General features: G+C 46.5%; 1 protein-coding gene across 4 annotated transcripts in view; it reads right to left on the minus strand.

The window, feature by feature from the left end:
• Positions 1-14,956: 14,956 nt before the first annotated feature.
• TMEM260 (transmembrane protein 260) overlaps positions 14,957-21,677 on the minus strand; it is a 34,462-nt gene continuing 27,741 nt past the window's right edge. For all 4 annotated transcript variants that reach the window (XM_054827704.1, XM_054827702.1, XM_054827705.1 and 1 more), the window contains 8 exons: positions 21,526-21,643; positions 21,171-21,343; positions 19,851-20,022; positions 18,729-18,877; positions 17,690-17,866; positions 17,082-17,135; positions 16,567-16,657; positions 14,957-15,484 (listed from right to left, as the gene is read on the minus strand). In XM_054827704.1, coding sequence (XP_054683679.1) covers positions 15,212-15,484; positions 16,567-16,657; positions 17,082-17,135; positions 17,690-17,866; positions 18,729-18,877; positions 19,851-20,022; positions 21,171-21,343; positions 21,526-21,643 — 1,207 coding nt within the window. In that variant the 3' untranslated portion in view covers positions 14,957-15,211. The remainder of the gene's footprint in view (positions 15,485-16,566; positions 16,658-17,081; positions 17,136-17,689; positions 17,867-18,728; positions 18,878-19,850; positions 20,023-21,170; positions 21,344-21,525; positions 21,644-21,677) is intronic.

Here is a 21,677-nt window from a genome sequence, read left to right on the forward strand (position 1 = left end):
CACTAAACTAGTTCTCAAAATGTTAGCTAAGCCGCTATGCATAAAACTACTTTACTGTCATGGTGTCTTCTAATATCACCTAAGTACAGGCTGTTGCAATTTTGAAAATGAACCTTTTCTACATTCACTAGATCTCAGCTTGGGAATTTTTGCTTTCGCTCCTGAAGGCTGTCTCGCAGTATAAAGGGAAGGTGCTGCCTTACCCCCTTCTTCTCCCCCTCCTTGAAACCTAAAACTAAAATTAGCTGCTGTACCTTATTTGTTCTGGAAGCAAGTTACACAGTACTTTTATCCACCATGGTTTCCAATTGCAGGATTAACACTAGATGCTAAAAAAACCACCCTAGAAAAATAACAAAACATTAAAAGTGGTTTAAAATCCAGTTTAATGATGGCAGGATAAATTCCCTAAAGACCCAGGAAAACAAATGTTACTTCCCACCTTCATAACGTGGCATGTTAATAAATCTGATTTAACTGCCACAGATAAAAACCCCTGCGTCTCCAGAGATTGTCCTTTGCTCCCCTGAAAATGAGGATAGCTGAAAGGTTAGGCGACAATTTTCTTCCTTTCGCCTGGTGTTCACAAAAGCCTTGATTTCTCGAGGAGCTTTTGTGGTGAGTTTGCATTACAGTAGTTAGGAGAATTACAGAAAGATGGCTTCAGAAGAGGCTGGGCTGAGTTTTTGAGAGAAAATATAAACAAAGGATTATTTTTAAAAATAGTAATAACAAAACTGAGGAGATGGGATTCGCACAGGCACCCTGTCCAGCCCTGCTCCAATCTGAGCCAAGGGCCAAACTCCCACTAATTTTCCCGGGAGCAATTTGGTCAGTGTTGGGAAAAAAACCAGCAAAACTTGCAAGAGAGCCCAAAAACACTTCTCTGGGCTTTCGGGTGGGAGACTATTTCCATGCATGGTGGGCATTTCAGGCCATGGTGGACATTTAAGGCCAAAACAGGAGCTTATTTCTATCACCGTAAATGGAAGTGCAACTTCTGTTACCTGCGTAGTCACTCCCAGTCCCGCACGGGTACAAAACATCACCCTGAAATGGGCCCAGTGCTGGTTTTAACCACAACCCAGTGGCTCTCTTGGGCTGCCCCAGCCAGGGGCTGAGCCCAGGATCCCACCCTCCACCTCACCTCTGGCCTCAACCCAAGGAGGCAGAAGTGAGCCTTTTTGGCACCCAAAACCTCAGGAGATATTAATGGTTTTGGGAAAAAGCCTGTCCCATCAACCACTTCTTGGGCAAGGGTTGCTTTTGACTATCTAATGGGATAGGCGCCCACATCTTTACTCTTTAATCCCTCAGATACTCTCTGAAAAATCCATAAATTACCGATTTTGCGAGCAGCCGTTGCATGGTGGGTTGGGACGTGACTGTCCCGCTCCTGCCTGGGTCCCCATCACCTGGCAGAAACGGTTTGGTTGTTTTCACTGCTTCACACACCTCTGACGGGTCAGCAGAAAATCCTGTCAACTGAACGTCTGACAAAAGCGTCCTGATGTCAGGTATAAAGAATGCCACCTACAGCTTAATGTCTGCAAAAAACCCTCCGACTTCGGGCAAACAATGAACGTTTTTGTCTTCTTAATGCCCAGTATGCAATCGAGTGGAAATGCTACTTCCATCCTTAATCTACAAATGAAATTAAAGTTGTTGAAAGACACATGATAAACCAGGATCCTTTGTTTCTTACAGAAGAGGGGGAAAAAATTGAAACCACTAAATATTTTAGCAGATTTACTAAATTTCCAATTAAATCTGGAATTATGGCAGAGCCTGTATCTCCCTCTCACTCCACCACACACATTTTCTATTTAAATAAAGTAGGTTAGACGCGGCGCTCCCTCCACCCACCCACCAGAACAGGAATATTAATGAAGCAGATCTGTTGCCGGCACGCTGGACCAGCGGGGATGCTCGGGCATCCCTGGGCCGTAGTGCGTGGGAAGGGCTGGTTTACAGGGGAACAGCCCCGGCTATCCGGAGGGAGCGGGATATGCTAGGCAAGAGCACCCTCTGCCCGCTGGCAGGAGGGTCTGGCTTTATTAACATGCCCCCCATCCCTCCCCCTTCTTCCCTTTGCCGAGGAAAGGTCACGGGAAGCAGCTTACACAAGCCAGATGAGGTGGAGACCAAATCAGGACCAAGATTATATGTCAGGTACTTAAAGGCAGGAGCGGAAGAACAGCGTGCAGTGCTGGTGCATGCTTTCTGCCTGTTTTTAGCCCTTCCTTCTCATCCTGCAGAGCATCAGTTGTGTCAAAGTAAGGATAACAGGCATCCCCTCGCTCCAAGGTTTCCAGTATATGTAGCCAAGTTGGCTCAGACTTGGCCAAAAAGGTTTGAGAGACATGGATGCACTTATGGCTCTTCCAATCTGGTCCAGTCCTGTTTGAAATTAAAGGGGAAAGGGATGTGGTGGTTGGCCCTCGTGGGAGAAACAACCTCACTGTCCCCTCCTCTGCTTGGGGGAAAGGTGGGGATTTCTCCCCAGCCAGGGGTCAAACAACAAGGGACAGGCAGACCCGCAGGGAATCGCTGACCCTGAAGCCTAGACCAAAAAAAGGTAAGATCGGCTGTAAGAACAGGGTCAGATCTGTACTGGGTCAGGTCTTGGGTCCAGCCAGTGTGTTGTCCCACCTCCACCACCAGCCTCAGTTGGGAAATGAGGTGATGGAAGAAGCACAGAGCAATGTTCCCCAGCCACATCCCTCAGCTTCCAGCAATTAGTGCTTTAGAGATGCCTTGAGCGGGGCTTTTGCATTTAAGACCATCTCCTCTATGTTTTGGCTCTGCATCCCCTCTGACATCTGTGGCAATGTCAGCTCAGAGACGTACAAACACCAAAGAGGCCAGGGAAACATTCGCCATGAGCGCTGCCTGCAGCGAGTGAGACCAGCCGCGGAAGTGTGCTGTACGGGCTGGGCTGCGTGAGCAACGCGCGGGCGAGGATGCCCACCTGCACGAAGGCAAAGACGGACCTCCCAGCGTGGCTTTTGGTGCAGTTTATCCTTGCATGCTTTTCGTCACCCCTGGGTACCGCTCACAGGCACAAAGCTCTGCTCCACCTGAGCGAGTCCAGAGGAGGCCATGAAGCTGATCAGAGGGCTGGAGCACCTTTCCTGTGAGGACAGGCTGAGAGAGTTGGGATTGTTCAGCCTGGAGAAAAGGTGGCTCCGGGGAGATCTAATTGCAGCTTACCAGTACCTGAAGGGGCCTACAGGAAAGATGGGGAGGGACTGTTTGTCAGGGAGTGTAGTGACAGGACAAGGGGTAATGGGTTTAAGCTGAAGGAGGGTCGATTTAGATTAGATGTTAGAAAGAAATTCTTTACTGTTAGAGTGGTGAGGCCCTGAAACAGGTTGCCCAGAGAGGCTGTGGATGCCCAGTCCCTGGAAGTGTTTAAGACCAGGTTGGATGGGGCTTTGGGCAACCTGGTCTAGTGGAGGGTGTCCCTGCCCATGGCAGGGGGTTGGAACTGGATGGGCTTTGAGGTCCCTTCCAACCCAAACCATTCTATGGTTCTGTGATTCTATGATCTGCAGGGATAGCTGAGGAATTTCCTCCGGGCTAATGCTACGGCAACACACCTCAAGAGAAAGCAACATGCAATTTTGGAAAGTGTTTCCTGTCACCTGGTGAAAGCTGACCAGGGGAGACCAGAGGAGCATTTACACACCCACTCCTGAGTTTCTCCTCTGTTTCTTGGCCACCAGGATGAACCAGGACATGCCACTCGCTTCTCCCAGGAATTTGGAGCTGGCTTGTGCAGCTGCCTGCTCAGCGCACGCCTTCACCATAACGCTGGGCAGCTCTCGGCACACCAAGCCATCCTCAGAGGGACCGGGAGGCAGTCGTGTGGGGCAGGAGGGACTCACAAAAATTGCCTTTGCTTCATCACTGACCTTTCATCTACCTTTCTTATGCATTAGCTAAGACTTTCTGTCCCTGGACATTCTGTGCATCGCTCCCTCCCGCTTGGTCTCTGCTCCGGCCGCTTGTGACATTGCTCAGGGTGGGCACCCTCCTCTTTCTTCTACTCTTGGGCACCATCTCGCACAGGAGAAAGTAGTTTCCTGGTGCCACTAAAACAAAATCACACAGAGGAAGATTCTTTTTTTTTTTTTTTCCTTGCGTAGCAGCTAAGCCAACGCAAAGTTAGTACAAGGCTTTGCCATGGCACAGAGCGGTTGAGAATAAGGCCAAAGAAATCAGCAATTGCGCTTATTTTCTCCTCTTAAAAGCAACTCAGTTGGTCCATTGCAACTTATTCCCGCTGTCTCTATTCATATCTTTTCTTCTAGGCAGCTGCCAATTGATGCTGCACGTTTGTTTTGAGTGGAATATACCAGCAGGCCTGAGCTCTAAAATGTTGTTTCGGTCATATTTCAATATTTAGCTTATACACACGTCTGTGTAAGGCCTGGTTTTTCACAACCTTGTACGCCAAGAGACCTAAACAGTGTTATTTGCTTGTGGTCAGAAAATGCAAATTGCAGCTGCAGAAGGGTTTGCCACCTTGTGTGGGATTTCCTACACTGCAGATGCCCGCCCCTGAGCTGGTGACCTGGGCTCCCTCCAGCGCTGACTGAGAGAAGGGGGTCCCCGACCACCCGATCCCCCCCCCCCCCCCCCCCCCCCCCCCCCGATCTCCCTGGAATCGCTGCCTCGGGATGCGATGAATCACCCCGCGCCGTGCCGGCGGGGATGCAGCCTGGTCCCCTGCCAGGAGAGGCTTCCTTGGGCTGCTGGGAAGAAAGAAGGCTGAGTTGTGAAGGGGATGGTGCAAGGTGGGGATTTGGAGAGGTGCCTTCCTGCCCCGCTGCTCCCACCCTGGAGATCCAGTCAGGAGGTAGGTCAGGATACGTCCCATTTTCCATGAGACATCAGTAAAGCTGAGAAAACAGACGCGACCACCTGAAATTCGAGGGAAGCCTGCAGAGATGTTCAGTTATTATTGCAGGGATGTGCTGACCTTCTGGAGTCACCTTCCAACCCGAGCTGGACACGACCTGCAACCATGGAAGTGTTTCCATCCTGTACCTGTCAGGGCAGGAGTGGGGGAGAGCAGTGACATCGAGGGGTCCCAGCAGACCGGAGCACAAAGGCAATTTGGGGAAGTGTGGGCCAGCAATGGCAGCTCGGAGACAAGCCGTGATAGCAAAATCCTCATCCTCTCCACCATCTCCCAGCGTGATGCTCGTGATCCTGGAGAAGATCACGAGGCAAGTAAACTCTTTTTTATTCTTCCTGTATTTTTGTATGTCTCTGCTCTAGTAATAAAGGACTGCGAAATAAATCTACCTGCCCCAGAGAAGACCTCAGACCTTGTTTGCAGTGGTAGGTAAAGGTACATAGGCCATTTTCTGTAGCTCACTAGCTAAATCAAAAATAGTCCTAAGAAACCAAAACCATTGCTGTGTTCAGGTTGATTTCAGGACATTTCAGTCACAAGAAATGCATCAGAAATATACAAAAAAGCGCAAGCCAGCATGTAGTTATTATCATTTTATATTTTCAGAATTGAGGTCTGAAAATCATAGAATCATAGAATCATAGAATGGTTTGGGTTGGAAGGGATTCAGGGTTGGTTTTGGTTTTGTTTGTTTTTTTTTTAAACAAGATGTATGACTTCTCATTTTGAACATGGACAGTTTCCGTTTAAAAATGGACCTGTAAGGGACAAGTCTGTGAAACCAAAAGGCTCAAATAACCCTCCAACTGATGCAAACCATTTCACTGCAGCATCACAGGGAAATGTTTCAACAACAGAAAAGATAACCTAGTCTAATCCAAACCGACTGCCCTCCAAAACCAATAATTTCCATAATTCCCAGTGGGAATTCCTCCTCATCATTGCCATGCGAGTGGTAGAAATACCCAGTACCAACAAGCTGACCTGGGTACCTCGGTGGGAGATGGACAGCCCCAGACACCAGGACGTTTCCCTTGGCTAATGCTGGAGAAAGAGCTGCAGAAGGAAGGTTTCTGATGGAGGTTGCGGACAGGCTAATGAGAGCAAGGGCCCCCGTGTCATGAGCTCATGGAGGGAAAACAGCCTCTTCTGACCAAGGGAAGTGGACGCAAAACCTCCTCGTAATGGGTTCCGTCAATCTCCACGGCTTTTACTCCCTCTAAGGGGAAATGGAATTACCTGCCAGCCGGCTTGCAGGGAAGGCACTGCTGCAAATTTACGCCATGTTGGATGAAACTCCACCAAAGGGAAGGGCAAGAACAGCCTTTCCTCCTCCTCGGACCTTGCATCTCCAATTTTGGGGGTCGTGGGTTGGTCACAAGAGAATAGCAGCCCCCATTACTTTCCTGCCTCATTAGAGCTGTGGGTTCCAACTTCTCGCCAGTCTAAAGCTTGGTAGAAGGCATGGGAGGCATTTGGGGTCTGAGGGACAACCTTGCCAGCCCAACAACGATCGCACAATGGCTTGAGATCACAAGAGTTCTTGGCTGCTTTCTCTTTGTAGAGATCTCCACGTAGATCTCGGACCCCAGCCTGGACTGGGGGACTCCACCATCTCTGTCGCTAAAAGCAGAGCCAGCAGAGGTCCAGGACAACTTGCTCCTGCAGGTCTTGTAGGCACTACCATGGGTTATGCGATTAAACAGCGGCACTAAGTTTGCAAAGCTGTCAATCCCATACCTTTCATCAGCACTTAATTCACAAAAAAAAAAAAAAAGAAAAAAAAAAAAAGGCAAAAAAAAAAGCGCCATACCAGCCCTTAAAAGCTTTGGAGCTGCATTTTCTCATGGCTGCAGTAATACTTACTTACAATATGGACTCTAGCTGCTTTTTATGTAACTGCTGCTCTTAATCAGCTCAGTATTAGCAGCTCTAACCTGCTCTTGCTTGATTTATTTTATTTTATTTCTAAAACAAACATAGATTTACAATCTCTCTGATTTCCCAGCTTTTATGCCACTCCACTGAGGCGCTTTAAACATCTCATTTATCTCCCATACGTTGGGAAATTACAACCCCCTCCTCTCCAAAACAAACAAGCAAGCAAAAAAACCTCCAGCTAAAATCTACACAGTTGGAAAGTGTTGATTTAAACAATAACCCTGAAACAAGATAGGGAGAGACTAGAACATGAAAACAGACCTTTTTTTTTTAAACTTGCACAGATTGAGCTCTGAGGTTGTTTGCATCAAATGTTGACTTGTTCCAAGGCAGCATCTATTTATATGTTGTGAAACGGGAAGGAAGCAGCGTGAAATATATTTTTCAGTTGTTTCAGAAAGACTGCGCCGTTGCATTTGTTCCAGGGCACGTTTCCCTCTCCTTCCCTTCCTGCCCACTTCATCTGTACTTGTGCGAAGGGGGTTAGAAGCAGTGGGAATAATTTGAAGTATCCTGTTTTCCGAACAAGGTTTGGATGGGAAGCACGTAACATTTTTTTCTGATTCTTCCCTAATCAGACAGATGATTTGAGGGCTATGCTTGTTCCTGGTTGATGTGTTTGCTAATACAAAGGACTGTACTTCAGAAAAATATCTACCCATTTTGCACTAGTGAAAACAATGCTGTGCACCAATGTCCTAGTCCATTTTAATAATTGAATAATTCACTGAATGCAAACAATAGCAGGTTTTAAAAAATTTTTTTCTCGTTTTAGACTTCTCTTACATCTTTTCCCTATCTCTCTCCCGCCTAATGCAATCATAGACTCTTTACGCTACAGTATGTGAAACTAATGGGAAACTTTCTCTTCCCAATTAATATTGTGTTAGACATAAATAAGCAACTCACATTTTTCCATAAATAAAAGGGACAACATTCCCCTCCTCATAATTATCATCGACCTTATTTTTTTTTTCCACTCTGTAACAACATTTTTTATTTACCCACAGAAAGCCATGTAAAAATACTGCTGGAAGAACCCGATACTACAAGATGCATCGTCTCCCTATTAGCAGCCAAGGTTTGAATTTTTAATTCAAGATATCACCCAAACACTGAACGAGCTCACTGTACTTTAACGAGCAAACCCAGCAATTTCACAAAACACGAAAGTCTCCTATGTATTGATGGGGAGGGGTGGAATAGTTCTAAATCTAAACCCTCCATTCCAGACCACATCCCCAAATGTAAATAAGCACACAAGCATGTTGCTACATATTTTTACAGAAATAATTACAAACAGCCTTATCAGCGGCGGCGAATTCTGCAACGCACGCATCATTTATCCGTTGTGCCCTCTGCTGGATAGAGCACACAAGGCAAGCAATATTATTTCCAATTAATTTTTGGCATCATCACTTGGCATCTGCTTTAGGAATGCAAAGCGTGAAATTTGTAGTAGCAGGTTTAATATTTGATCCAGCCAAAAATATTTTTGCTACAAGGACTTACCTTTGGTAGTGTTTTCCTCCCCGCTCCCCCTCCTCCGCTCCGTGTTGTTTCGTTGCCACCAAGCCTTGTTTACGGTCCAAATGAAAAAAATCTGCCACCGAACACCATACGTGGCAGGAATAATTTCATGCTGTGCAAAATTTGTTTCATTTCACATCCTGTAAGAATAATTACTTAGCATAATGCCACTTAAGCTGTATTTCTAGCTGCAAACATTAAGGAAATGGTAAAAAGCTAGATCCCGGTCGGGAGAAAAAAAAGGGTATTTAGGGGTCACCGGGGTTTCTTAAAACTAGTCGCTTTTAACACCAGGGACAAGAAGAAGAAGAATTAAAACGTTATAAATGATGCCACTGAATTAAAAAACACAAAAACTCCCCAATATTTTCAATGATATCCGAGGTCACCCATGTGCTGGGAACCTCGACAGGACACTGCCTTCCGAAACAGAGGACAAAACACCTGGCCCATATTGCCCACGTTTCTCACGTTTCCTGTAATTAAGTTTATTTGAAGGTGAGAGTTACCCAAACAGCCCTAAATAAAAGAAGCTGGATCCCCCTCACGCCATGTCATTCACTCTAATTTTTACGTGATGGAAAATAGGACTGAGTAGGTTTGGAGGAGAGTCGATGTGGTGGATGAGCAGGGTGTATTGACCAAATATCAGCATAAGTTGGGCAAAAAATACCTTAGCACTTGGGGGCGGTGCGGTATGCTGTGCCAAAGGAGGCTCCGACCTCCCTCCTGGGCCCCCACAAGAGAGAAAAATCCTCTTTCGTATCTAGTCAGAATTATTCATGGTTCACTCTTACCTTCTAGCAAAACCAAACCGCAGTCCTCAATCAAATGCAAGACTGGCACGGCCTAATTAAATGAGCTCAATTAAGTTTAAGCATCAAAATTATGATTGTGGATTTTAAAAAAAATAAATCCAGTTTTCTTGATGCCAAACCACAGCTTGGAATCAAGTAGCAAATTCTTACTTCTTCATTCCCAAACGTCGGCAGGAAATAATCGCTTACAGAGAACTTCTCCTGAGAAGTACCTTGTCCCCCTCGGTTTTTAACCAGCAATGACAACGCTCTTGGACACCAAGTATCCAGGCTGACCTTCATCTTCTTCGACCTTCCTCACTCACCAGCAAACCCCACTTTTGCTGTAGTTTGACCAACAAGGATTTACTGATAAAATTCACTGATAACCAGTATGTTTGCGTTGGGTTTGTACAACCCGACAAAAGGCAAAACCTCGGATTTGTTAGAAGCAGGCTGTGAAGGATCGCTGGATGGATGGAGGCTGTCAATCACAGCACACCATCTCCAACCAGCCCTCCGCCGGCACAAATTCCCCCAGCTCCACTCATCTGAATAAAGTTATTCCAATTTATACTCATTCTCCTTGTTTTCACTCTGTTGCAAGAAAGCCTTTATTGAAATGTCAAGTTTGAATATAACAGGAGTGTCAAGAGGCAGCAAGGGAGAAATAATAAATTTTAGGAAAAAAAAATCGCAACGATTTGGGCACGCAAGTCATTCTTCTGGCCTGGAAACAGGCAGCAGATCCTCCCTGGGGAGGCTTTATGAGCAGCAGAGTCCTTCAGATGCAATTTTTTTAAGTGGCTTTGCTGCTAAATCAAAGCACAGGACAAAAAAGGTCCCCAAACCCATCCAAAACCATGCTACTCTTATGCGTTTTCCCCCAAAGTTCCGCAAGCTGCTGCTGTATCTCACCAGCAGCGATGTGTTACAACTCTAAAATACCCAAGAGCACTCAAACTCTCCCGTAGAAGGGACAACACATGGAGGACATGGTGCCACCAGCACCCTCCATCCTCACTGCATGGCCCTTCGTGGCCGTGGAGCTGGGCAGCATCTCGCAGCCATCTGGCAGGGGCAACACCACGAGTGCTCGCTCCGGCTTCGTCGGGCAGATCCCAACCAGACACCCTTTTTGGAGTGTACTGACAATGATGTCTTCATTCCCTACCACAAGTGGTGCAGGAGCTTTAGCCGCCTGTTTGCTCATGTAGCACCGTGCCAAGCTCCCGGTCCTGGAAGTCTCTGGAGAGACGATGAGGGCTCCGGCATGGGTGGGCTTCACTGGGGTACACGCATTGGCATCCCAGTGGGAGATGCCATCCTTAATGTGGGCACCTCGTTTCTTGAGTCCTCCAAATGCAGAGGCTGGGGAATACGTCAACAGGATTTTGTGCTCTAAAATCCTCAGCTCGATGTCTTCCAGGCTGAGGTGGCCCATGACGTTGTCACTTAACACATGTAAGATGCTTTCACGACCTGGCAAAAGTTTGATTCTTTATTTAAAATACGCAATGGGGGACACGAGGAGAGAGGGCAATAAATACGTTTAAATTAATGCAGCATTTACCAAAATCAACATTAAAAACAATTCACATGAGAACATCCAAGTGCCTCCATGCTGAAATATTTCCCATTTATAGATCCCATCACCAAACCTAGGGAAGACTTGAGGACAGCCAGGATTGTCCGTTGGCATACAGAAACGTCAGCACCGCTCTGCTCAACCCTTGAGCGTTTACAAACTGTCAAGAACGATGGTGCCACCTTACAGATCTTCTCCCAGGCTGCTTTTGGGAAGCCTGGCCCGTGAGCAGGTTTTGGTAACGCGCACGTACACATCTAAGACACGTGGACTTCAACTGCAATTTAGCATGGATCGCCCTCTGCCGCGTCTGGCTCCGTGGCAAATATAAATTGCCAACATCCTCATGATGGACAAGACCAACAATTTAGCAGTTGCCTCTTCCCCCCCCCCCCTCCTTATTTTTTTTAAAACACCGCATTGAATCCCAACGGGATTTGGGGGTTTTGTTTTAATGGTGAGGCAAGAATTTGCTGATCCTCCCTGTGGCGAAGTTACTTTCAAGTCAGTGAAAGTTCTTGGCCTGCGATGAAAAGTCTTTGCCAATTAGCGCTCGACAACTTCAATTCATCCCTCCTGGTTCAAGATGAGTAGGAACCTAATAAGGCTGCGATAAAAGGGCAAAAGGCACCGAGTACCCAAAGGGGATTAATGGGCTCTTCCATTTATTTGTCTTCCTAACAGCTGAACTGTTACAACTATTGACGGTCTTCAAACGGCCCGGGCGCGCGGGGTCTCCAATGGCCATCTCCAGCTCCCCGGCCCCGAGGGGCGAGGGCTTCCCCCTGGGCGATGCCAAAACCAACAAAGCCCCGGGGATCAGGTAATGAAACTTCAGCTTTCCTCCCCCCGCCACCTCACTTCTCTTTGAGATTTATTTACTGGCAGCTGACAAGGGGCAAATTCAGCTGGAATTGTGTAGTCAAGGCCCTGTCAAGCCTTCAGAGGCACCCTTATGTCGAATCACCTTCCTGACTGGCATGTCGCTGAAAAGCCCTCGGCGCTGGTCCTTAACAGCTCCCGACAGCACAAAGGACACTCCAGACAGATGCCTACATGGCATCCTGCAGCATTTTAAAAGAGAATTAGTGGTTTTAATTATGGTCGTCGTATGAAAGGAAACCATGCAAGCTCAGCAGGAGACCTTTGATCAAACCCTTTTGCTAGCACAATGCCGCGGAACTGTGACTATTCCTAGCAAGGGGCCTTTTCTCGCTGAATGACTCACCAGTGATCTTTGAATGCAGACAAGTTCCTCGCCCTCCCTCTTCATTAGCGAGCATTTCTATACAGGCCCTATATAGTGCGTGGAGTCTCGGAGCTATACAATGGGGGGGAAAAAAGAATCCCTACAGATTCTGGCCTCTACTTAGGAAGTGCTGAAGGACTCTGAGTGACTTTATTCATTAAAACAGGTTGCTATTAATTAACTGTCATAATAAAATAAAGAACTATTATTTGCATTTCTTAGTGCGCTCCCTTTAGTAATATGTATAAAAGATGCTTGTAACAAAAATGAATTTATAAGGGAGAAAAAACCCTCAGAAGTCTCTTTTTTTTTCTCCCCCTCCCCTTTTATTTTTTTTTTTTTTTAAAGGTCTAGGCAGCAGGAGCCTCACTAATTATTGGGACCAGTTTTACAAGAGAACAAATAGAGGTAAAACACAAATATGAAAGTAATTAGGAAAATGCAAAATCCTGTTTACTTGGCAACTGATTCATGCAACTGAGACTAACGAAGAGCAAATCAGCTTTGCTTGTTTGATAAACTTAAGGGTGCCACCTAAGAGGAGCTGATAAAAATTAAACTTCTGCCAGCATCGCTCAGCACCGCCTTTTAGCGAACAGGCTCAGAAACATCCACGCAACTGCTTCGTCTACAAGCACCAGCAAATCTCATTTGAACAGATTCGGAGGGAGGAATTTTTCTGACTTCCACGGCTGTTAAATCATTTCCCCTTCGCGATCGGCCATCAGGGATATCTTCGAGCTGAACAGCCACGGACACCCCTGTCACACGTGCACGCCAGTCGCACGGACACGGCGCACGTGAATGGCACGGTTGCAACCGGTTTTTGCTTTTCTCCCTAAAAAACATCATGTTTCCACTGCTCTTCACACCTGGGGAGGCTTTTGCCGGTGGGAAAGTTCTCCTTGTAGTTGACGCCACTGCTTATTACAATATATGAAGATACGTTACTCGCCGCGGGCCGCGGGCTCGGATACCTTTGTCCAGCCCCTCTTTTCTCCCGAGTAGATAGTGGAATCCACAAAAGCTTCCAATTATTTCAAGACTATGCAGCTAAGGAGAGGCATCTAATCAAGATAAAGAAAACCCTCGGCTCAGTATATTTGCTTGAATGGATTTTCAATAATGCAGGTAACAAAAGCATTGAAAAATTGGATTCCTAATGCTTTTCTGCTAGGCTGAAGGACTGATTTTGAGCAGGGAGAAGAAAGCCAGCCCTGAGAAAGCTGCACAGAGGAATGTATGATATTCCCCCGCTCTGTACAAACACTTCTGTGGGGATTGAGAAAAAGGAAGAGATTTAAGTGAGGCACGGTCGACCTGAAATGTAGTCAATTACAACACAAAGAGTTAAAATGACACCCCTGAACTGTTCCTCTTCCTTCTCTCCCCTCTGCTTTGTGGCTTTGCAACCCAGAAGCCATAGTTTAATTTCTTTTTATTGCTCATTTCTCATCTGCTGTTTGTACAGAAATCGTTTATACAAGGAACAGGGGAAATTGCTATGGAAATCGCACCATGAAAATAAATCAGAGCGAGAGGCAGAAAAATAAAGGATGGGGTTTTTTTGCAGCCGGAGTTAAGAGATTCCTAGATGGCGGTCTGATTTTTATACAGGCAGCATCCAGTGAAAGTCAACCTGGGAAAATTCAGCACTCGGAGAGAACAACAACAAAGTAGTCCATACTTTTAAAGGGATCTATTAGGATTAGTAGCCGCACGAGCCTAAATCTGCACCTACATGCGTGCACAGCAGAGATCATGCATGGTACCCAAACTAGACTGACAGAGCATCCACACACAGCACCCCTCGCTCCCGCACGCATCCTGCTCCAGATGGGAACCTTCCAGAGGGGCTGCTTGATAATGTGATCTTTACAGAAGTACTTCTTTCTTCTCTGAAAATTTTACTAGTCCGAATGAATTCCTGGACTGGCAGCAATTTCTCTACAATAAAACACTGGGCTGAGATCTCACAGAACCAGAGAGTGAAGTATGAAAATTCAGATGAACAGAATTTTCCAGTAACAATACCAGAGTTTTGGGTCTGTTTTAAGCATTTGAAGGTCACATCAATCAAGAGTATTTTGAAAAACATGTTATTTTATGTCTTTTTTTTTTTGAAAACAAGTAGCTGAGCTCTTGTTAACCAAGTCACTTGGATTTTGGGGTCAATTGAAAAGCAAGATGGATTCACACTCTGTTCTTTTGGTTAAAGCCCCCAACATCCCTAAAACTGCAGTTCTGGCATCCCCTGCACCTGCGAGGACGTGGCAGAGTAGAAGAACGTTGTGGGCTCTCACGGAAAGAGGTGCCACAGCGCCGGTGCCAAGAGCCACGGGGAGAGCGGAGTCCCAGGGGAGCTGCTCTCGCGTCCTCGGGCAGGACCTCACCACCACGGTCGCTCTACCCCAGGCGGACACGGCGCAGGAGATGCCACGCTGCTGCCTAGTCACGGTGCTCTGCAAGGGAAAAAACAAGTTGCTTGCTCCATCTTGGAAAACTAGGAGAAATAAAGTCTATCCCAGCATAAAATCCCAGCGTAATGAAAATAATTGTCCCCACAAAGTGTGTGTGGGGGGTCCTTACCCACCATCCCACGCCAGGACATTGTGTCTGCAGCACCCCGGGGCACAGGCGCAGCAAAAGAACAGTGAACAATCACGCTCCAGCGAAGGGCACCGTCCCATGTGCTTGTCCTGATGGAAACCACCTAACCACCCTGCCCCGGGACTATAAAAACACACAGACACACCACAGCTAAAGAAAAATGGCTGTAGAAAATATCTTGGCTCGGTAACAGAAGAAATATTTAAAGGCTAAATATATTTTTTGCATCTATAAAGGATGCTGCCTTCATAAAAAAGAAAAAAGATTTTCACAGTACAACAGATTCACAGGTTTCTTTTAAAAGAAAACTCTCATTTTTGAAACCCAGTATTTTATTTAGCAATGAGCTTTTTTCCCCATACGCAAAACAATACAAACAGTTCATTTGGCAACAGCAATCAAAGACCAAACAACAGTACGTTCCTGCAGAGGCAATCACGCTTGATTTCTTCTCTGCTGCCACTTCTGTCGCCTTTCAAAACCATTCTCATGTTGGCAAGGACTAATTCAGATTTTAAGTCCTGACTTCAAAATTTCCGCACTTCAGCAGGCGGGTGGAGGACCGGGCACTACCCAGCTCGCCGCCTCAGATCTTCTTTCATTTTCCTCAGCCCCTGCAGCTCTTTCTTCAGGTGCTTCACAGCCTGCAGAATATCCGGCCGCTGGGGATCGTCCTCCGCTTTCTCGGTGTACAGAAGAAAGTGTTTCACAGTTTCAGAGAGCAACACTTCGGGATCCACATCCACCCGACGGAGACGCAACATCCTCTCACAGGCGATGGCGTAGTTTTTGTGCCAGTTCACTGGGTGATTTGGATGAGAGTTGACAATTTCTTTGTATGACTGTTAAAGGGACAAAAAAAAAAAAAAGAGGAGGACAAATTAATTGAACGAAGGGGACCAACAGCTCTTAACAGTGCTTCAAAGCTGTCCGTAAAAGAACAGATGCTATTTAGATGTCTGAGTCCAGAGTCGGAGCATTTCTGTAACTCACTCCGTGTTTGCCATGCGACGTGCAATAGCGTGACTCAGATAGCCAAGGGGGGCTGACACGTGTCCCTTCCTACAGCAGCTGTTTGTTTAGAAACATTACAGACGACGGTGATCACCCCACCGCACGTTATGCGCTTCCCCGAGAGAGGTGGTACACCAGCCTGGGGGGAAAAAAGAGATTTAACTGCTACGCCTGGAAAGACATTGGCTCAGTATTTCAGGAGATCCCGACGTCTTCCACAGGACTTAAGCAGCCCGTTGACTTGAGTGGGAATATGCATAAGCTCAAAGTTCACCTGCCCAAGAACTTTGCAGAACAGCAAAAATCACAGTAAAATGGGCAGGAGATGAAAGGAAACTGTTTGTTGACTCTTTGCTGGGGTATGAAACACTCCTCCTCTCTGCTGACACACACTGATCGTTTTGTGCATCTGTTGGCATCTTGGGCAGTCGAGTATTTCCAGAGATACCTACACCAGCTTATGCGTGTTATTCTTCGGTGTGAAATGCAGCAGAATTAATTTGCAGTGATACGACTGTCGGATTTTACACTTGCTGGCTCAGATGCACGACTGTGTAATGACAGGGAGGACAAGGGCATAGAGGGGACTTCAGGACAAGCAAGCTCTTGGCATGGGTTTGGAGCCCAGCACAGACAACATAATTATAGCAAAAGCAGGGTATCGACTGGTTAGCTTTTGGCATCCTCCGTGACCGAGGGGGCAAGTAGGAATGGATAAAATCCCTGAATAAATCTCTTTGAATCTGTGGTTTGGATGAACGAGGGAGAATGCATATTATAGGGCTGCAAACCTATATGGAAACACTGTATTTCTATGGAGTTGAGACATTAAAGAAAAAAAAAAAGAAGAAAGAAAAAAAAGGATGAAGACTGCAGGGATCATTCATAGCCACCAAAATGTATGACTTACACTGTATGCAAATCTGTAAAGTTGTGATTTAATTTCTGCAGTCACGCTGGCAGTTTCTGCAAGGTCAAATATAAAGAAAGCTGTTTTCATCCTAGGAAAACAAGAAAAACTTCCATATAACAATCGCTTAACGTAACCAGCTTGCATCACGTGGCTACACACATCTTCACCGTGTCCATACAGCTCTTTCATTGTATGGGACAGTACACCAGCTTCTCCATTTAATTGTCAGCAACACAAATTTCTCTCCATGATATATTTTCTCACCCTATGCCCAAACTACCCTCCGCTCCTTCGAGATACTCTGAGCAGAACCTTTTGGTGAACAAAACCACCACTTTCCTGAAGGATGTGCCAGAAGCCATGCACCCTTCATCTCATTCTGCCAATCTTTTCCTTCCACATTTAGCTCCAATGAGGCCACGCACCACCAAGCTGCCCACTTGGGTGTGTACTTCCACGCCAGTGAGTTGGCATCGCCCACCGGCTGTTGGAAGGGAGCAAAGGAGCATCACCTGGCTTGCCACATCTCCTCGTTGGCGACAGCTTCCCAGGAAGAGGGCTTGAAACTAAATGGGAACGAGAATAAAATTCAGCCATCAGATCCACGTCACCGTGTTTCGCCCACCGTGCAATCAGCCCTTCTAACCCAGGCAGATACAGACCTCCCGGGCAGGAGAAAACCCATCATGAAGCCTATGGCTCTGACAGCAAGGAATTCAGCTGATCTTCAGTCATTCATAAAACTTTATTCCTCTCTCTCCATAGAAGGAGCCTCTGGTGTTTCACAGCATCCTGGCTATCCTCAAAGTGAGAGGTGCTTTCTACCATCCATCACAGTACAGTCTATGACATTTAAAGCTTTGGATGTTCCAAGTCCTCAATGTTTTTTGGCTCCTGATCAAGTTTTAAGATCAGAATTGGACCTGATATTTGACTAGGAACATCCTCTCTGGTTTTAATACTAATAAAAATACCACATGCATATTTAATATATATTCCAAACCACAAAATACTATGATTACGGCTCATGTTTAATTTCTCTAACACTGCAACGGATGTGGTTATGCTGCTGGCAGAGGAACGATGAGCAGGAAGGAGCAGAGTCACCTCTGTCTCGTACCTGCCGTAGTCTTCAGTCCAGTTATAGAGATTTCTTGTAAGATGAATCCACTCCTCTGGGTCAAAGACAACGTTGGAAGGAACCAACTTTTCACACGTACCCCATGGCCAGAGCGAATAGCTCCTTCTCCAGGTCGAGTCCCCTTCATGAAGACCTATGCAGACAAACACTTCCTTACTGCCAAAAAAAAACCCAGAGAGAGCAATCGTGAGGCCATGCCAGAGACCCCAGGCCACCCCACCCCGCACCGGTGCAGCAGACAGGTCTTAAGCAGCACATTTTCTGCAGCACGGATACCTGTCCGGACCATTTCACATCGGAAAGGGCACGTCCTCGGGTCGGTCTGCAAAACAGCCCTCCCGCTGCGAGCGAATACCCCAGCTGGCACATCTTGTGTGACCAGCACAGGAGACACATCCTCTGCCCTACGTCGGACCTCACAAACGTGCCAGAAGCTGTCGGAGAAGCCCGTTTCTCCCGGACGGCACCTGGCAATGCTCTTCTGCCTACCCACACTCACAAGGCTCACCCTGGCTAGTCTAAATGCAGATGCTATTCTTATTCATGTGAGTATCTAATCCTTTCTCCACTCTTACTAAGCTATTTTTATATGATGATTATTCCTGGAACACATTCATTCTATGCTAATCAGTTGGCCACAATGTTCACGAAGGAGAAGCAGCAGCAATTTGCTCTCCAACCATCATCATTTTGAGTACATGGGAATGTTACTTTTTTTGTGATGAATTGTATCAACGACAACAACAAAATAATCAGGAAATACTCTCGGTTGATCACCTTCTTATTTTTCCTTCCTAAAAACCAAAGCAACCTCAAAACAACGAGCAACATTATATCCAGATAGAGTTACTTCTGCATAGATATTTGCTTTAATTGCAAAAATAATCTCACCACTGGGGAGGAAGTCAGTGGAGAAAATTGGTCTTTTGGATGCAGTACCAAGCTGTTCCATAAACAATTTCAAGAAAAAAAGGTTGAAGATTTTAGGAAAGCCGTTACATATGAAAGAAATGCTTACTGTTTATTTACTTGGAGGAAACGATGGAGATTAAAAGCAAGTGTCCCATCGGGTAATACTCCTTCCACAGGATTCCACCGGTTCCCAGGAAAATAAACGCCAGGTAAATGCTTTGCCAGCTTGGGTAAATACCATTCATAAGTCATCATCTATCACCAAAAATATAAGCAAAATTAAAACAAGAAACAAAGTTTTCATCCATTTTACATCCAAAAGCTGCAGAAAATGGTTTCTGCAGGAGGAATGACTCAGTAAGGTCACCCCCCATTTCAGCAATTGCCTGGGACCACACCATCGACCAGGTCACCAGTGGTTTCTGATCAGAGGCACGCGGTCCTCCCTGTTGAGGGGGCAAAGGAAATGCTGGGAAGAGACACAACAAAGTTTTGGGTTGGTTAAATATGAGGCGTTGGGTTTTGGGTTTCTCAACAAGTCACGAACCCTTGCACAAACAAGCGCAAGGACTGATGGGGCAGTGGAAGTGGTGGTGTACCCGTCTGTAAGGGGGATTTTTCTTCTCCCGTTTCTCAGGAAAAAAAGAAAGTGCAAACAGCACCCAGGGACACACAGCGCCTCCGTTTTAATGTAAAAAAACTAGAGGCAGAAATCTGCAAAACTACCTTTGGGGGACCAAGATAACAGAGGGGGTGCAGGGAATGAGCCTCAGCATGGTAAAGTCCTTGGGAGCAACCCCAAAGCCACATCGCCCATGGGGCAACTGCTGACCTGCTGCCCTCCAGGCTGCTCCCAGAAGCCTTCTGCGGCCCCAACATCTGTACTTGGGGGCAACTGCAGAAAGCAGCAGGGACAAAGCTTCCTCAGCAAGGCAAACACCAGTCCTGTGCCACATCTGGGTATCTGCCATGATGAAGAACTTGGGCTTCCCCTTCTCTCTACTGGCTGTCACCTCCCTGTCGCCTTTTTGGGCTTGAATGGGGCTTGCACACCACACTCCATCCCAGAGCTACCCACAATCCTTAAAAAAAAAATCAATTTTTTTCTGCATCACGAGTTTTATTTGAACAAAGAGACCCCCTCGAGGAGAGAAAGGAACAACTGAACTTTTGCTTCCGCTTTTTAAATCTGTCTGTTGCCTCTTTTAATATTACTTTCTGAACCTACCTCCTGGTCCACCAAGGTGATATCTGGCCTCATCCCTTCGCAATAATGAAGGTAACGAAGAGCATTCCCGGGTAAGTCTCCTCTTAGCAAGATCACTGCACCCATCGGCATAGAGGACAGCAGATTCCTTGCAAACTTATCGACAACATAATTGTTGCTCTGATCACAAACACTTAAGAGAACAGATAAAAAACAGTATCTTAAAAAAACGTATTTGCATGGCTTTGCGTATCTTCAGAACAATTTTATGCAATAGGTGAAGTCCTTTGCCTTGGTCAGATCTTGCTGAAAATCATCATCTCCATATCCGGAGAAACCAAGATACAGAAATGAAGCATTTAGACTACAGTCCCCCAGAAATCAGCACCAGAGACACAAGCCACTCGAGTTTTGCCAAAATACACACTCATTGCACGCCTTCACCTTAATTCTGATTTTTTCTTGGGCTAAACCTAGAGACTTACTAGTTGGAGCTGGAAGTGCCAGCACAAGGATGGTTCTATAAAGTATATGAAATCCTCCCCACCCTTTTAATTAAAGATTAAAAAGCCAAGTATTTGTACCGTCAGGTAGAAGTAGCTTTACATTACCTGAGATTAAATTCTTTTTGTTACACAGTCGTGTGTGCACACACTCCAGGTACAGACTCCAGAAGAGGACACTCCATGGCATTGCTCAGGACATGGGAAAAGATGTATGCAAAGGAAGGATTCCCAAATATGAAGTTCTGCGTGTTCTACACTTCACCAGTTGGTCAACCTCTACCTGAGCATCCCTACTACTACGCTGATTCCTACCCGAGCCACTGGAGAGTCTTCAGCATGGTTATGGAATAAGGAAGACCTACATTACAGATCTAAGTCTTCGAAATGGGAAAAAATTAAGAAAAAATGCCAGGGCACAAGGTTTGCAGAAGCAAAGTGAGGGAAGGAAAAGGTGACTGTTCAGGTCAAATGAATTCTGCAAACCTTCTTAGGGCATAATGCAGAGATTTATGAGTTTCTTTCATTAGAAGTTTACGTATCTACAGAGTTTTCTTCCTTCAACCTACACGACACCCCCGCAGACAGCCTGGTGTTAAGCGTTTCGTGGTTTTGAGGGCGATCAAACAAGGGCGTCCTGCAGGCTGTGACCACGCACGCTCAGGTGGGATGTCAAAACTGCCTCTCCCACTTCAAGCCAAGGACAAAACCCCCAGGAGCAGGGCTGGGGGGTGGGGGGGGGGGGTACGTTACAGCAGCACCCCGACTGCACGGCATCCCGCAGCCCCGCGAGGCTGCGACAAGACACGTGCCCCCCCGGGGGGGGGGGATTCGTTACCTGTAATTTGCCCAAACTTGAGAAGCGACGAGAGCAAGAGCGGAAAGCCACTCCAGCCACGGCGGTGCCCGGCTGCCCTCCAGCACGGCGCTTCCGACGGAGGCGAGCACGGCCAGCCCCAGCCCCGCCAGCACAGCCACCACGGCGCTGCTCTGCAGCCAGAATCGCTCCACCTAGGAAACGAAAAAATCCCAGGGATCCCCATTTCCGTTTCCCCAGCTATAAGGAAACAGAATAAATAGCTGTATTTTTGCACCTTACGCAGCTTCAAGGCAACCACCTGCTCCTGGTTAGGTGGTTTTAAGGCTTCTTCCAAAAATTTATGCGCCAGAGCGGTTTTTGGAGTGGAACTTACCACGCCCAGAAACAGAGGTTTTGTAATATCCAAATTTGCTCTCCAAGCAAAGAAAAGGGAATAAAGACAGAGCATTCCGGTGAAGAGCCAGATCACGGGTGATTTCTGCTGCTTTGTCCTATAAAAAAAAAAATAAATGTAGCACTCTAGCG

Source organism: Grus americana, chromosome 5 (genome assembly GCF_028858705.1).
Source record: "Grus americana isolate bGruAme1 chromosome 5, bGruAme1.mat, whole genome shotgun sequence".
In the NCBI taxonomy this organism is placed as follows: domain Eukaryota; kingdom Metazoa; phylum Chordata; class Aves; order Gruiformes; family Gruidae; genus Grus; species Grus americana.